Below are 16,892 nucleotides of genomic sequence, written 5' to 3' on the forward strand. Positions count from 1 at the left end.
CTTCTTTTTTCTTCATGCTCCGCTCATGCGGTGCCCGTGGCTACTCGTGCGGTCTGGGCAGAATCAAACAATCCAAAAATGATTTTTGCTCCAACACTTGATCTTTTCATTTTTTAAGCTTGATTTCAAGTCTAATTACTCAAAAACATGTAGAATTGACCCACAAGGTGATAAACTATCAACATTCAAGTGTAACCCCATCTCAAACAAATCAATCGTTGCCTCAAATTAAACATTCAAGTCCCATCTTTCTATATAATCAAACTTCCAAAATATATACTCCAAAATCATAAAAATACATCTTACATATGGTTGATTTCACACCAAAGCTTGTTATTCCACGAATCATTCTAAAGATTGGACCCAAATCAAACAAATTTAAGGAAAGCAAAGTTTAATTCCTTGAATTCAATCCATTTCATTCAAACCCCCAAAACACTAGTTCATTTACATTTTAAACTTCCAAGTTAATCCTTGATTTCATGTAGTAATTGAATTATTTACAAAGATAATAGTTAAAACCACATACCTTAACCCAAATCCTTGAATTTCCCCTTTAAAGCTCTTCAATCTCCAAGCTTTCCTTCCTTTTCTCTTTGAGTTCTCTCAAGAACTCTCTCTCTCACGTTGCTTTCCCTTTCTCTAGATATTTTTGGTTCAAAGAGTTGAGTTCCCCAACTTATAAAGCTTCTATGTATATAAATATACACACACACACAAGATTAACACAAAGGAGAGTCAAACGTGGCCTTATGAATCGTACGAAATTAAATTTCAATTAAACTTTTCAGATGACTCTAAAAATTACGCTGATCATGAACATGTCCTCTATTCCGATTTCTGAAGCCTCTAAGGCCTTCAATTTGCAGTATAAAATTAACCACCCAAACGTGCATTAACGAATCAGACAAATTAGAATTCTAATTAATTTTTTCAAATAGTTCTAAAAATTTCCATTAACATACCCAAGTACTCAATTTTAATTTATGAACCCATAAAGGTCGGTAATTCAATTTTAAATCCATAACTCAATAGATAATGCTTCAATTCGAAAAGATATAATTAAAGGAAAACACATCATCTCATAATTAAATAAAGATGACTTCTTATACGCATTTCGGGGTCATTACAGGTTTAGTATTTTTATATAGTTTTAGACTTATCAAATCGAGCCGAACAAACGATTGGCTATTTAAGTTTAGTTTAAAAATTTTAACGAGTTTCAAATGTGTTCAAACTTTACTTATTTATTTAACAAATTGAATTCAAACGAATTTTTAACAAACTGAATATGAATCAAACTCTAATTATTTGATTTTTTATCATCCCTAACCTTAACCAATAGCACAGTGGGCTCCACACCCATTTCCCAAAAATTACCCTCCTCGCAAGTTGCAACGGGCCCTGTAACCGCAAACATTCGGCCCATGATTTCCTAATGGTTTCAATATAACCCACTCAATCAGGCCCAATCCAAAACAAACACTAATAAATAACAGGAGTGGCTTCCGTCCAGTTGGCTATTTTAACTGAAGTATTTATCAGCCCTCGTCACAAAGCGTGGGTTGATAATCCGAGTTATTCAATATATTGGACTCGGTGAGAGTTATTCTTAAAAAAAAAAAAAAAAAATTATCTAATCAGATATTGATAGTTACTTGATTAAATAATTATTTATGTTCGATCAACTTAATTTGTTATAGAGATAATCAAGTAACTATTGATATCCGATGAATGTGATTTTTTTCAAAAATAAAATACTTAACAAATTCTATACATTGAATAATTTAGAACATCAATGTAGATTTTGTAATGAACACACGAAAGTCTAACAGTACTATCCAATCCGATTTGGACAGGAGAAAAAGATTTTTTCATAAGAATAAATTACAAACACACCCCCTAAGATTTACTTAAATTACAAATTATCCTCTGTGATTTTAGATATTACATTATACCTCCTAAAATTTCTAATTTCATAATAAATAGGTCATTTTATTAATAAATTATAAAGTTAATTAATTATTTTTAATAATGTTAAAATTTTATTTCAATTAATAATTCAAATAATTTTATTATTATATAGATGAATAGTTAGTACTTTCACCTTTTCAATTCATTATGTTACATAAAAAATTTAATATAGAGATGTTTATAATTTTTCAAACTATAGGGACGAGTGGTATTTTAAGTAAACCTTAGATGTATTTGTAATTTACCCTTCCCATCAATATTATAGTCCACAACGCATCCTATGCGTACATTAGCAATAACCATCCTCAGCTCTTCTCTAACCTCCACCGAAGTCCGATCCCAGCCATCTCTCCCTCTCTCTCTCTCTCTCAAAGCTTCAGATCCAGCTTCCATGGCGGCACCAGACCTGTTGTTCGGCCTGAGGAACAACTTCTACTTGGGCGCATATCAAGCGGCCATCAACAACAGCGATGTTCCTAACCTCTCCCCAGAAGACGCCATCGAGAGGGACTGTCTCGTTTACAGATCTTACATTGCCCTCGGTAGCTACCAGGTTCTACGACTCTCTCTCTCTCTCTCTAGAATTGCGTTTGAATTGGTTCGATTTGTGTTTCTTGACTCGAATACGAAATTGTGATTTTCAGCTTGTAATCAACGAGATCGATTCCTCGGCCGCCACGCCTCTCCAAGCCGTGAAATTGCTCGCTTTGTATCTTACGAGTCCCAGTAACAAGGTTAAATCTTTCTTCTTCTTTTTTGTTTGGTTGATCTATGATTAGGAATTTGTGGTTTTGTGCATTTGCCATTTAGAATTGAGATCTGAATTCAAATTGTTAATTGAACTAGAATTTTGAGTCTATTGATTGGAGATCAGAAAACAGAAATTCCTCCAGATTTGTATCATGCACTAATTGGTTTAAAGAGTGTGATTTTATATTTTTCTTTAATAATTGAAATCCAAATGACTTACACTCCGAAATTTATATTTCAATTCTCCTTTCTTTTCATTTATTTTATCAGCAATGGAAATCTGTATGTATGGGTGTTATAAAATAAATCAATAATTTGAATTCAGGTTTACGAAATTATAAATCAATAATTGTAGGGTATTTGTCCACTAAGCAAATACCCTTACAATTGTTCAACTCAGTTTTGGAATCCAAAAGATTTTGAAACATGAATTTGAGAATTGTTTTCTTTGGTTTGTCAGCAACCATGTTGTGTCATAATCTTTGGAATCCTGCAGGAAACTACAATTTCGAGTATCCACGAGTGGTTGGCAGATCCAGCCATTGGAAACAATCCAATCTTACGTCTTATTGCTGGGATTATTTTCCTGCATGAACAGGACTATAATGAAGCTTTGAAACACACTAATGTTGGAGGAACCATGGAGCTGTGAGTTTTACTTTTCTAATACTAAAGTTTTCAAACATATTCTTCACCCATGAATGACTTCCCGTCCTGTCCTAGTTGGAAACTTGGAATGTGTAATATTGTTGTATAAATGGATGATTCAATTATTTGCTTTTCAAATACATGTCAAGCTGAGTTTAGATTTCAAACATGTATCAAGTGTAGGTATCATTACTATAGAACATACCCTACTAATATTATGTTGATGTAATCGTGATCAGTGTTGTATCTTGCAAGAAGTTTCACAAGTCTCATCAATATTGTCCAAGACTTTTTTGATTGTGAAGCGTCGTTACATAGTTTGATGTGTCAGAGCTTATATTGTATGTGTCATTTGGCCTCAAAAGTATTTTTAGCAACTAGACCCTATATATATTCCTGGAAGCTAATTTGTCTTTTCATTTTCCCCTAAATTTCCTGTTCTGTTTTCACACTATATATGTATATATATATTTCTGGAAACTAATATAGGCTCCGTTTGGCAAGAGCTAAACGGGGCTTTTTTGGCTATTTTAGTCACAAAAGACTAAATAGACTATTTTAGCCACAAAAAACAAAATATCACATCCAATCCATAATCATTACATTCTCCTCTCACAAAAAAAGCCAAAAAAGTCAAAAAGCCAAAAAGCCCTTCCCAAACCAAACTTTTTAGCCCAGACTAAAATAATCAAAAAAGCCAAAAAGCCAACTTACTTCCCAAACGGAGGCATAGTGTGTTTAATGAGCTCCGCCTTTTACTGCATATATGATGTGAATAGTCATTAATATGCCTTTTGCTTTTGCTTTTGCTTTTGCAGGCATGCATTGAATGTCCAAATATTCCTTAAGATGCATAGATCAGATTATGCAGAAAAACAGTTGAGGATCATGCAACAGATTGATGAGGACCATACACTAACTCAACTTGCAAGTGCATGGCTAAACTTGGCTGTGGTACATACCCATTCTCAATTTCTTAAGTCAAATCAGGAATTGTTGATTTTTATGTTCATCTATATTGGTCTGTAAATCAGGGTGGATCCAAGATACAAGAAGCATATCTCATTTTCCAAGATTTTTCTGAGAAGTATCAGATGACTAGTTTGATCCTGAATGGAAAGGCCGTGTGCTGCATGCATATGGGAAATTTTGATGAAGCTGAGTCACTGTTACTTGAAGCACTGAACAAGGTAAGTTTTAAAATTGTCTTTGTACCTACATGTCATTTGAAGTGATTGGGACAAAATCATCAAATTGTTATTGACACTGCTAAATATACTTGATTGCATTCATAACATTCATTGTTCAAGAAATTGAATTGACCAAATTGATTCTAGATTGCTAATTATTCCCCTCTCCATAGTAGTCCAATTATTTCATTGAAATTGGCTGAAGTGATCCCATATTTGCCCACAATTACTACACAATGCCTTTCAAAATCCCAATTTTGTCACTGTATTTTTAGACTTGCACTGGAGAGGCTTGCACATATTTGTGGATGGTGAGATGTTTTGGTAATTCATGCAGGATGCGAAGGATCCTGAAACACTGGCTAATCTGATCGTATGCAGTCTTCACCTTGGGAAACCATCTTCACGATTCTTGAAGTAAGTTATCTGTTTAAGAAAGCTAGAGGACATTTTGTTCTGTGTTGTATGTATTTTTGTATGTGCTTGTGTGTCTGCATATATTGTTAAATAAGACTAGCTGCAATTAGAGCTGTATTTATGTATAACCACGTGTCCATCGGAACAGCCCAATTTTCCCTGAACAACCAAACAAGGAAAGGAATTTTAGTCTAATATTTTTCTTTCATTTCCTTTACTCTTCTTTTTGTTTCCCTTTTCCTTTACTGTCTTAATCCATGAACCTAACATACAAAGAAAATTAATTTTCCTTGTTCGGTTACCTTGGAAAAATAATAAGGAAAATAAAATAAATTAAAGTGTGAGAATTTTTAGTTCTAGATGGCGTTGTTTTACTTTTCCAAGACTGATTATCATTTCATATTTTTTTAATGTACCAATTTTGATGTATGAGGGAAAACACAGAGGAAAATGATTTTCCTTTCACTCTCCTTTACTTTTCCCCGACTAAATCAAAGTCCCAAACATAGTGTCATCCAATGATAGCTTAGTATTCCAAACCCAGACAAACTCAATCATCCAACGTAATTTGAGTAAAGAAAATCAGTTCTGAAGAACAAATCTGATCACATATGATAGATCTAGAACTGGAATCATCGTAAAGAATAAATCGGGAGAACATATAATATACAGAGGGAGGGATTACAATGAAGTCAATAGGGGTAGTTGAAGCTCCAGAAGACACTGGAGATAGTGTTGCCTTTGAGGGGGGGACCCCCCAATTAAACCAAGCCACATGGGAACCGCTCCAAAACACATTTGGTTTTGTTCGGTGATGTATCTTGTTTAGTCAGTTGCGGGGCATAGAAATGCAAAACTGACCAACTCAGTTCAGAGGAAATTTGACCCTCTACCCCAATTGAACCAAATCATTTACATCCTTAGTACCCCCTTTGTAGCAGTCCATATTTTAAAGTGGAATGACCAATAATGCTAGGTGTGGTTTAGGAAATTAGGACGTCTGTTTGTCTCTTACTTTAGGTGGAGGTATCATGTGTGCACAATCTTATTGCATCTGATGTATCTAGGCTTCAACAATTACTATTGTCATAGCACTACTGGCAGCACTGTCTTCCCCAAATTGTTTTGGGGGTTGCTAGCTACAGTAGATTTTTTAAATTTTGGAATGACTGTGTTATACAACTTTGTTTTGCAGCCAGCTGAAATTGTCACATCCAGACCACATGCTCGTCAAACGTGCATCGTCTGCTGAAGAGAGTTTTGACAGAGCAGTCCAAACAATTGCTTGAAGAAAGTATGGGACTAAAATCCAAGAGGCAACTGATTTTTTTGTCAACTCTCAGTCCGTTTCACATGTTTTTATGCTTGATATCTGTTTTTGTAGCCTATAAGACCAATACTCGAATCCTATGAGAAAAATAATCTTCGGTGAAAATATTTGAATCTGAAATTACATAGTTGGGATTTGTTTCTTATTTCTCCTGGGCTTCCTCATTATCAGATAGAGCACTGTTTGTTTCTAAAAATTTCATTTGAACTACAGTTGTATCTGTTTTTGGAACCCATTTTTCGTGTTGTGCTGCATGTTTATGATCCTGCTTTTCTTCAAAATAAATCATAGGATTTTTTTTATAATGTTTATATTTATATTTTTTTTGTCTATATTTATAAAAATCTTAAAATTTTTGTAAACAAAATCTCATTTGGTTTATCTATTTTCATTTTCAAAAAATTAATGTGGTTATAATTATTGGATCAAATTGATTTTTTATATGAATGATCTATATATGATTTAAAAAATTAACGATGTAAATTATCAATGTGAGATTTATAAATCGAAACGGTATCTTGCAGTCCACAAACTGGAGAGGAACTCTTCCTAAAAAGAAAAAATGACACTCTTAAAGAGAGGGAGTAAATGAGATCCATGTAGGGTCTAGACACTACTGTCTGTGGATGTGTGATTTGAAATGTAAATGGGTGCGCGTGTAGCAAGGTTAGTTTGGCTTCGTTTTGAAAGTTCGTTAATTTTTTAGTTTTTTAATTTTTTTGATTATTTTAGTTTGGAGTTAATAAATTTTATTTGGGAAGGATTTTTTAGTTTTTTTTTTATTTTTTGTGAGAAAAAAAAATGTAATAATTATGAATTAAATGTGATATTTTGTTTTACTGAATTAAATATGATATTTTGTTTTACTGAATTAAAAAACTTATTTTATCTTTTTATGACTAAAATAACTTCAAACCTAACCCATCCCCTCTTCTCAAACGAAGTCCAGTGAATTTGTTGCAAATTTCTTCACCCTCATCTCATCCACCTTGAGGAGAAGTTGCTCAATGTCCCTACTCGAATGCAAGTGGTTGAAACAGTGAGGCCTACTAATTTATGTTGGCAATTGTCTGAACAATGGACAGTTTGACAATTGGTGATTAATTGGTGCTAATAGGGCGCCGGATAATTTTTCCGTTTTGAGATTTGCTTGCAAAGTATTTTTATGCGTTATTTAAGTAGTAGCGCAAAAGATTGCATTGACATTCACTTACACTTAAATTGTGATATTTAAAATTTAAATCGGAATATGAATTATAATAAGAAAATGTTAATCATCACTTATTGGGTCGTTTCATTAGTCTTGATATAAATAAAAAATGTATTAAAATGTGTATAATACATATCTATTTATACTATATATTAAGCAAAATGAGATTTTTAATCTCAAAGCCTGTGAGAGTTTCAATATCCCAATCTGAATTTTTTATTAAAAAAAAAAAACTCAACATTTATTGATTTGGTCAAAATTTCCTAGTCAGCATTTATTAACTTTCTTTCAATCCACATATCTTTCCACATGCCTGCATTTATTGATTTGGTCAAAATTCTTTAATCAGCATTTAAAATCCTCTCATACAAATAATTATAGATACAATCTATGTATAATTACTGCAATACCCTTTTCAATTTCTCTCATACACTATAATTAGTGATAAGATTGTTAAATTATTTTCATAAAAAATCTTAAAAAAACATAATTTATATATTAAAAAAACTTTAAAATAAATACAAATATGTATAATTATCCCGTACATAGCATAGATAATAGGCTAGTCTATATATATATAAAGTACATTGAAATTATAACTACGACAGTTTCTCCGCCTTCACACCACCATAGGATTGCCAATAGCACTACCCATTAAAATAAGCTTTCTTAATTATTTATTTATTTATTTTGAATTTCACAATGAAAATACAACTACCAAAAAACTGTGTTAGGCAACCAAACAAAATTTGCATTTTCAGAGACTTTTCAAACATAAATAACCTCAGATCTAAAAACATTTGCCAAGCGAAGCATTTTCCAATCAGAGATGCAAACTGTACATATACAGAGGGAGAGAGAGAGCGCAAAAACACTTTAGTGGTAGGTAACCAAACAAAATTTGCTTTCTCACTGACTTTTCTAAGTGAGTTAAAAGTCACTTTTTAACTTTTAACTCACTTCTCTCTTACAAAAATGTCAAAAAAAAACAACTTTTAACCTTCTTTCCCAGAACATCCCAAAAATAACCTAGGTCTTAAAAACATTTGCCAAGCAAAAACAGAGAAGCAAACTGTACATATACAGAGAGAGAGCAAAAAAACTACACTGTAAGGTAACCAAAGAAAATTTGCTTTCTCACAGACTTTTCAAACAAAAATAACTTAGGTCTTAAAAACATTTGCCAAGCAAAGCATTTTCCAAACAGAGATGCAAATTGTACATATACAGGGAGAGAGAGAGAGAGAGAGGAGAAATATCAGCAATAAAGATGCTATACCTGACTGGTATTATTATTGAACTACTTGGAATTTATATAAAGTACATATAACAAATGGGCTGTGCTTTCCCTACAAACTCTACCCCCTTATATAATAATTTTATAGAATGAAAAAGGAATTTATACCAAACCCTTACCTTAAAAACAACCACTATTCTCACTATGAAAACATGGGGCTAAAGCCTTGCTCGGCATGAGTTCTGCTTTGTTTCGCGTTAACTCTTCCACTACGAAAGCCACACAAAAAAATATATATATTACTAAGAAGGCATCGCTAGAGGCGTTCCATACCCATTATAATGCTCCTTTTGCCATCTCCAGGCAATCCGCAAACTCTCTTGAAGATCGGTGTGTTGGGCTGTCCAGTTCAACTCAAGCTTGATCTTTGTCGGGTCACTGAACACTTCAGCATAGTCGCCTGGCCGGCGCGGTAGGAGGTCAACTTTGATATTCACCCCTGTGGCCTTCTTACAAGCCTCCACAAACTCCTTGACTGATCTACCTGATCACAGAGGCATAAAAACAAGCATGAAAAACAAAATTTGATTGAAATACGAATTTGTGAACACCTGAAGAGAACAAGGTTTACCTCTTCCTGTTCCAACGTTATAAATTCCGACTTTACTGGGTGTTGCCTTCTCTAGGGCTTTCACGTGAGCATCAACCAGATCGGTGACATCGATGTAGTCCCGTACACAAGTTCCATCTGCAGTTTTATAGTCGGCTCCTGTAACCTGCATTTGAACCAAGCAAAATATCAAATTAGCCAAGTCTAGAGCTATGCAGCACCAACACTTCACAATAGGTACCCGGAGCCACGCCGGACATGTATGAAACACAGAAACCACAAGGACACATATGGGATATGAGACATGATGTGCCCCCTTTTTAATAATTTTAGTTTAGGAAACATTAATTTTTGAACACTAATTTCAGGGGTCATATTATAATATTTGAAAGAATAAGGATTGAATCTTTAAAATAAATATAGAACTCATATTAAACCATCGACAACACAACATAAATCTAACCTCAATTGTGAAGTTAAAAGACTAGCTTCTAACGATCTATGGAGCCTAACACAACACAAGTCTGGTCTCTGGTTGATTTAAATTTTTATGTTAAATTAAGAGTTTTTTTCTTTAATTTTGATTGTTTATGGGTGTAATATTTATATCCCACATTTCTGTGTCCTGATTTTTTCGAAATCACTATGTCCCATATCCATATTTGTGCTTCCCAATTCAAGCATGGCATACATTATGTAGACATAAAAGAGGAGAGATCTTCACACCATCATGCATCACATAGATAAGCATTTACTAGCAGAAACTAGATGTTTTTCATACATGAATCAAGGGCAAACTACAGAAAACAATTTTTTTTTTTTATTTTTAAAGATGTTAGACTCATCAGTACCTCCAACTTTATATTTTTTTGTCTCTGTCCACAAAATAAAAAAAATAATACTTTAATTGAAAAGAAAAAAATAAGAGAAATGTCAAGTTTTGTGATAATGAGAATTTTTTGTGCTTTCAAGCCAACTTCACAGAAAACAGCCATCTTTACATCAGAATTATCTTTAATCGAACTCAGCCAATACGTCCAAATCCCACATTAAAGACGGGTTGAACATACGCCAAAGTTCATTATTGACAGAACAAGAAAAAAAATGACGGAATTAGAAATCATCGTACCTTGAGCCCAGGAATAATGCCACGAGCAGCATCAAAGCAAGCACCTGATATCCGTCCATGCACTCGCAATTCCGGTCTGGGAGCTTCTCCTAATCTGCCTTCTGGATCTGAACCAATCACATTGAAGTATCTGAAATTATTCACAAAGAGAAATGAGTCCACAAGTTTCTGGGTGAGTAATAACATTCTCTTTGGCATTTAAGGTGCGTGATTAGACGTTGTCAAAGATTAAAAATGAACAAACACAGTATCAATGTTGTCGGCGAGCAATGTGGTCAGAATGCAACTTCTCATTATTGAACTCTATAAATGAAAACACGACCGAGCGTGTAGCTCGCTACTGAACTATGGAGCGAAATCCAACATCACCCAAGTGAGTATATAGGCGTGAGGATACATCACCTCAACAGCTAACTTTTGGGATTGTGTTCTATCTAAGACCACGTAAACATGAGAGATAACAATGAGACTCCGGTGGCACAAGATCAACCCCTCTCAAAGAAAATTTTCAGGGAAATAATGGTTTATACAGCAACACGAAATATGCATGGGCTGCATGATGTATAGGTCAATTTTTCATATATACACATTCATTGAATATTTTATGGTACACAAATATGGCCATTGCAGCATTATTGAATAGAAAATACAAGAGATAAATAGCACTACTAATTAACATAAAACATATAAAGATAAAAGAAATCTGAAAATTAAGTACATGTTAGGTCAAGTACCTTAAGATCATGATCGCCATATCTGAGTTCTTATGAAAATCAAGAATAATATCTTCAGCCATCTTCTTGGCTTTTCCATATGGGTTAATGGGGAACTGAATTTATGCAACACTAAGAGATTAGTCATTAAACAAAGCCCATAGCGTGTCAATTCTGTTACCGAACCAACTTACAAACCATAACTCATAATCACAAAGCAGTTCTTAAAATCTTCACCTGTGGAGTTACTTCTGTAATTGGCATCTTTTCAGGTTCTCCATATGTCGCACATGTACTAGAATATATGAATGTCTTTACACCATGTGCTGCCATTGCCTCTAAAACTACCAAGGTATTTGATGTAATGTTGTGATAGTATCTGTATAAACACAATAACATTAACTAATAAAATAGATAAGGGGAGATCAAATGCTCCAAATGATTTCATATGACAAAAACAGCTTCAACTAACAAAATAATAACTAATTAACAGAGCTCAGCAAGCCAGTCCATATTCTTCAAAAAGTTCAGATTCAGATCATAGAGAAAGTGAAAAGACTATCCATATCAATCAGGAGTATACTTAAATTATGCTTCCACCAAAGGCAAAACCACAACTGCTATTGGTAGATAAACGTTGCAATCGAAAGGCCAACAACGGACAGGGAAAGGCTTCATTCTAATCAAAAGTTCTTGAGAAATTGACAAATATGTTTTTGAAGAAAAGATGTGAAATGGATTGAAATTAATAAATATTGGAAGCATGATACAAGATAGAATTAGAATGAGATGAAGATGCTAAAGTGGATGTGTGGCAAAACTAGACAAGACAGAATTATGAATGAATTTATTCAGAAATGGGTAGGGGTAGTACCGATAGGAGATAAGTTGAGAGAAAATCGATTGAGATGGTTTGGTCATATTTAACGAAGACCAATAGAAGCAGTAGTGAAAGATACGATGCAGTGACGGTAGATGAAAGTATTAAGGGACCGGGTAGGCCTAGATTAACGTTGGTTAGCATTGTAAATAGAGATATGAATCTATTTAATTTGACTAACGGAATAACCTTTGATAGAATCACGTGGAGAAGGAGGATTCATGTACCCGACCCCATTTGATGAGACTTAAGACTTGGTTTGGTTTGGAAGCATGATACAGAACATTGATTTGGATATGAGTAATAACCCTAGAGAATATATATATATATACACATACCAGGAAACACAAGAAAATGGACTTGTTTTGGGGAGACAGTTGTATTAACTACGTGAAGATATAGAGGACATAGACATACACACGATAGCACAACACATCAATGAAAGAAATTTTTACTAAAAGAAGAGAAAAAAGTAAACAAGAGAGCCGCTTGAGTAACCAACAACTCTTTCTTATAACACCAAGGATAATCAGCTAATCAGATAATAATAATATCCTGAACAGGATAACCATATAAAAGACTGCAAGACTAAATTCTAAAAAGTCAAGGACATCCATTTCCCCACAGTCTGATATGATCTCTTCCTCTCACGATACTATGAATTTCAGTCGTAGGTTTCGTTTGGCTGTAGCGTAAAAACCACCAGCCCATTTTGCTATTTTTAAAATAATAAAAAAAAAAGCTTTAGTTCATTTGGCAAACCTATTTCCCACAAAAAGCCCACTTTAGCCACTCTTAAAAGCCATTAGAAAAGCCAAAAAAAGGTAGGGATATTCCAAACAAACCATTTTTATTATTACAAAAATAAGAAAATTTAGCTCATTCGGCAAACCTATTACCCGCCAAAAAGCCCACTTTGGCCACTCTTAACAGCCATCAAAAAAGCCATACAAAGCTATGAATGTGATAAACAAGCTAGATTTTTAGCTAACTCTCAAAGGAAGCCTTGGGTCAGCTGCAATGAAGTTTTGGGCAATACTGATCAACACATCATATATTATCTCTTTATCCATATTAAGACACTCACATGACGGCATTTGTCACACGTCAAGGCTTCAACCAAAGCAAAAATCTACCATCTCCTCCCACCAACTACAACCTCCTTAAATCCCCCTGGTATGACTGATAATGCATAATTTGGTAAATGTGTCCACATTGCTGTGTGGCAAAAGCTTATGCAAGTTCAACTGATATTTTTGAAATAGATCAAACACTTACTTCAGAGGATCAAGGGTGCTTTCTCCAACATATGCAACAGCTGCAAAATGCATCACAGCATCAAATGCATTTTCTGAAAATATTTTATTCACCTGAAACATTGATACAAGGAAGCAAGATACAGAATGCATGTTAAATGGCTTATGGATCAACAAATAAGAAAGCATATATATCATTGAAAAAGTGTGATTACGATACCACTTTTGCATCCCCTAAGTCAGCATAAATAAACTGAAGCCTCCCAGGTTCTGGAAATAGTTCTTGTAGAACCTTGACAGCGCCTAGGTTTCCCCGAGATAGATTGTCCTGTTACATGAGAATCCTTTTCATTGAAGATCTAAATCATGTAGCATTCAAGGGTTGAAACAATTAAGAAAAAAATATAATTACATATTTTTAAAAGAGAGATATATACCACTATAGTTACACGATACGAGTCCTTGAGAAGTCGGAGTGTAGCATGTGAACCAATATATCCAGCACCTCCAGTTACTAAGACATGAGTAACTCCTATTTCATGATGGGAGAACTGGAAAGGGAAAATTTTAAGAAAGTGTTAAATATGAAATGACATAAAAGAAAGGTCCATTTGACTCAATTCATTGAAACAAAAATTGGAGAGACACGGTATTCTGAGCATGTCTTGAGATATCTTTAGGCTATGTTTGGAACAAGAATTTGAGTGGGCATTTGTGGAGAGAAAAGTGAACAAAATTTAGCTTCTGTTTCATTCACTATTCCCTTCCCTTTCCCTTTCCCTCCACAAATCTCTTAAAATTCTTGATCCAAAAACAGCCTTAGAAGGGAATTGAATGAAGATACAATGATAGAAATAGAGGGATAAAGAAGTTACTGGGCTTGGGCTGTTGAATCTTGGGGATTGTTTGAGCATAAGAATACATAATGCTGTAAGGGCAGCAGCCAAAAGAATTTTTCCTACAAAATTGCTCTTCTTCTTTGGGTCTACATAATCTATACCTACAAGAAGTAAAGGTCAAAATGAGTTACAAACAAACCCCATCAAATAAGAAGATTATATAAACTAATCGCCAATGTAATAAAAACACAATTAAATTTTTGCATATGTATGTTTGTATATATATCAAAGAACTAGAGGCCAATGTGTAGTTAGCTGACAACTATTCTCAGAGCCCTGTCCAGCAAAGCATCTGCACTTTGAAGAGAACAAACTATACTTTTTAACTTTTAAGCCATAGATTTAATAGATTCAAACTCTTGAGGTTAAAAAACATAACATGTATAATCTAAACAGAAAAGAAAATTTCAAATGTTAATAGATTAATAAAATGAAAGGAAATCTTACCTCCTAAAGACATAGCCCTTGTTGACCGTGGCTGAGTTCTTGCCCTGCTAAAATTTAGCATTTGTAAAATCTCCTCGGTCTTCAATGCTTTTAGGCCTTAGACTCGATTATCAGTTACAACTCCTCAATCGTGAATTTTGGCGAACTGTGGCCTAATCTGCTGAATTTAATGAATTCACAAATTCTGTGAAAATTAAGCATACACCTGGTTATGAACTCCAAAATAACCCACAAAAACATAAAGAGGGAAAAAAAAAAAAAAAAAAAGATGTACCCAGTGCACAAAGAAAAAAGGTAAATTGTAAAGAAAGGAGACTGAAACCGGGCCCTAGGAAAAAGTTGAAAATTACAAATCAGAAAAATATCTAAAATTTTCCAACAACCCCCTGAAATGATCATTACCCATATTCAAATTCCAGATTTACAGAAGCATCTAAAATTGTGTGTTTGTAAGAAGAACATGTAAGACAGAAAATTAGGAGAAAAAGGACAACTTTTGAAGGATCACCATTCAAATAAGCAATTCCATTTTAAGAAGAAGAAAAAAAACAGAAATCAAACATACAATTGGAAAATTGAATATATTCACACCTAATTAGACAGAGACGGAGAAACCAACTTATTTAATTAAAAAAAATCAAAATTTGAAGATCTAATACAAGACCCATCAACAAATTACCCATCAAAATCCCAACTCAAACTGCAAGAACAAAAACAAACCCATTTTGTTTTTTTCATACAAATAAGCCAAAAATAAGAAAATTCACACGACCCAAGTGAGAAGAGAAGCACAAAGTCACAAACCTCTCAGAAAACTGAGAAAATAGCAAAAATGTTGTTATACCTGAAAACATTGGCTTTTAAAGGCTCAGATGTAGAAACAAACAAGACATAACAGAGAGAAATTCAATTCCCATTTACAGAGGTAGGCCCTAAAACACAAAAACTAGGCATACTTATAGTCTCTGTATCTATACATTCAACGATCACAAGATCTGTAAACAACTATCACAAATATTAAAAAAAGACAACAACTTCAATACAATCAATCACAAATAAACACTACATTTTTTTATGATTTTGAGTAGAACCCACGAAGATTTGGAAACGTAACAAAGATAAAGTCTAGAGAGAGAGAAAGAGAGCATACAGGGGAGAGAGAGAGAGAGCGAGAGAAGGAAGAGGAACGGTGATGAACAAAGCACCTGGTCTTGGGGGTACGTTTGAAGTTTCAACTGTAAAAGAGGGATATGGAGGGAGAGGGAGAGAGAGAGAGAGAGAGTTTGGAGACCAAAGGAAGAGCGAGAGAGAGCTCTTATTGTGCGGAGATTTCTCTGGTGTCCCCATGCTGTTAGTGTGAAGGTGACTCCACGCGATTGGAGCTAGGGTGGGGTATGCGCGGTGTGAGCCGAGCGATTTCAGATTAAATTATAAATTAAATGGCAAATTAGCCGATAAGTGATTTGAAAATTTATGGTTTAGACAATTTTTGACAAATTGACAAATTGAAAAATATTTTAACTAATTATTATATATTTACATAATATATAATATTAGTTTGTATAATATTTTTTAGATATGTAATACAAAGTAATTTTATATAATTTGTTTTATATAAATAACTATTAATTTATAATAAATTTTGTATCTTAAATCTCTCTCACACTTATTTTTACATTGAAATTTTATTAGAAGTTGAAAAATATATATGTATTAATTATAGTGGAGCGGAATGATTCGGTTAGTAAATTATAAATTTTAAAATTTAAACTATAATTAGCGATTAGAACGGTACAAATTAATATAAATCAGTACATTTTTAATATATTAGACGATTTTTTGCACGGTCTTAATGGGAGCACAGCACACAAAATTTAGAAAGAAAGACTCTTTTTATTTTTCTTTTTTAATTACCTTATTTTTATTTTTCAATCAGAAAAATCTTGTTATTTTTAGATCCGCATAATCTAAAGGATAATATAATAATGATAATCTAAATCTAAATCCAAATTACAATAATCTCGTTTAAGATCAAGAGAACCTTACAAATTTTGTTCGTATAGATGCAAAAATAACATTGTATATTTTAGCCTCCGTTTGAGAAGTGGGTTGGCTTTTTAACTTTTTTAGCCTGGATTTAAAAGCTTAGTTTGGGAAGGACTTTTTGGCTTTTGACTTTTTTGAGTTTTTTTGTGAGAGAAG

At 33.6% G+C, this 16,892-nt stretch overlaps 2 protein-coding genes across 13 annotated transcripts; one reads left to right on the plus strand and one right to left on the minus strand.

Moving 5' to 3' along the window:
• Positions 1–2,181: 2,181 nt before the first annotated feature.
• Positions 2,182–6,454, plus strand: LOC114315638 (coatomer subunit epsilon-1). The gene is made up of 7 exons (XM_028262250.2): positions 2,182–2,527; positions 2,619–2,708; positions 3,221–3,372; positions 4,191–4,326; positions 4,407–4,562; positions 4,900–4,979; positions 6,175–6,454. The coding sequence occupies exons 1-7, from the start codon at positions 2,255–2,257 to the stop codon at positions 6,266–6,268; spliced, it is 981 nt and encodes a 326-aa protein (XP_028118051.2). The 5' UTR covers positions 2,182–2,254; the 3' UTR covers positions 6,269–6,454.
• Positions 6,455–8,775: 2,321 nt separating this feature from the next.
• LOC114315636 (UDP-arabinose 4-epimerase 1) lies at positions 8,776–16,134 on the minus strand. 12 transcript variants are annotated; one of them, XM_028262246.2, is made up of 11 exons: positions 15,841–16,134; positions 14,691–14,874; positions 14,220–14,344; positions 13,782–13,895; positions 13,565–13,672; positions 13,367–13,458; positions 11,446–11,587; positions 11,230–11,324; positions 10,496–10,625; positions 9,388–9,532; positions 8,776–9,300 (listed from the first exon to the last, which is right to left on the minus strand). In XM_028262246.2, exons 2-11 carry the CDS (start codon positions 14,749–14,751, stop codon positions 9,059–9,061), a joined length of 1,254 nt encoding a protein of 417 aa, XP_028118047.1. In that variant the 5' UTR covers positions 14,752–14,874; positions 15,841–16,134; the 3' UTR covers positions 8,776–9,058. The 12 variants fall into 12 exon arrangements, with proteins under 12 accessions (XP_028118047.1, XP_028118050.1, XP_028118049.1 ...); XM_028262249.2 differs by having other exon boundaries at positions 15,896–16,100; XM_028262248.2 differs by having other exon boundaries at positions 14,691–14,847; positions 15,841–16,095.
• Between the last annotated feature and the right edge of the window lie 758 nt (positions 16,135–16,892).

Source organism: Camellia sinensis, chromosome 9, assembly GCF_055761805.1.
Source record: "Camellia sinensis isolate YWXY chromosome 9, ASM5576180v1, whole genome shotgun sequence".
Classification (NCBI taxonomy): domain Eukaryota; kingdom Viridiplantae; phylum Streptophyta; class Magnoliopsida; order Ericales; family Theaceae; genus Camellia; species Camellia sinensis.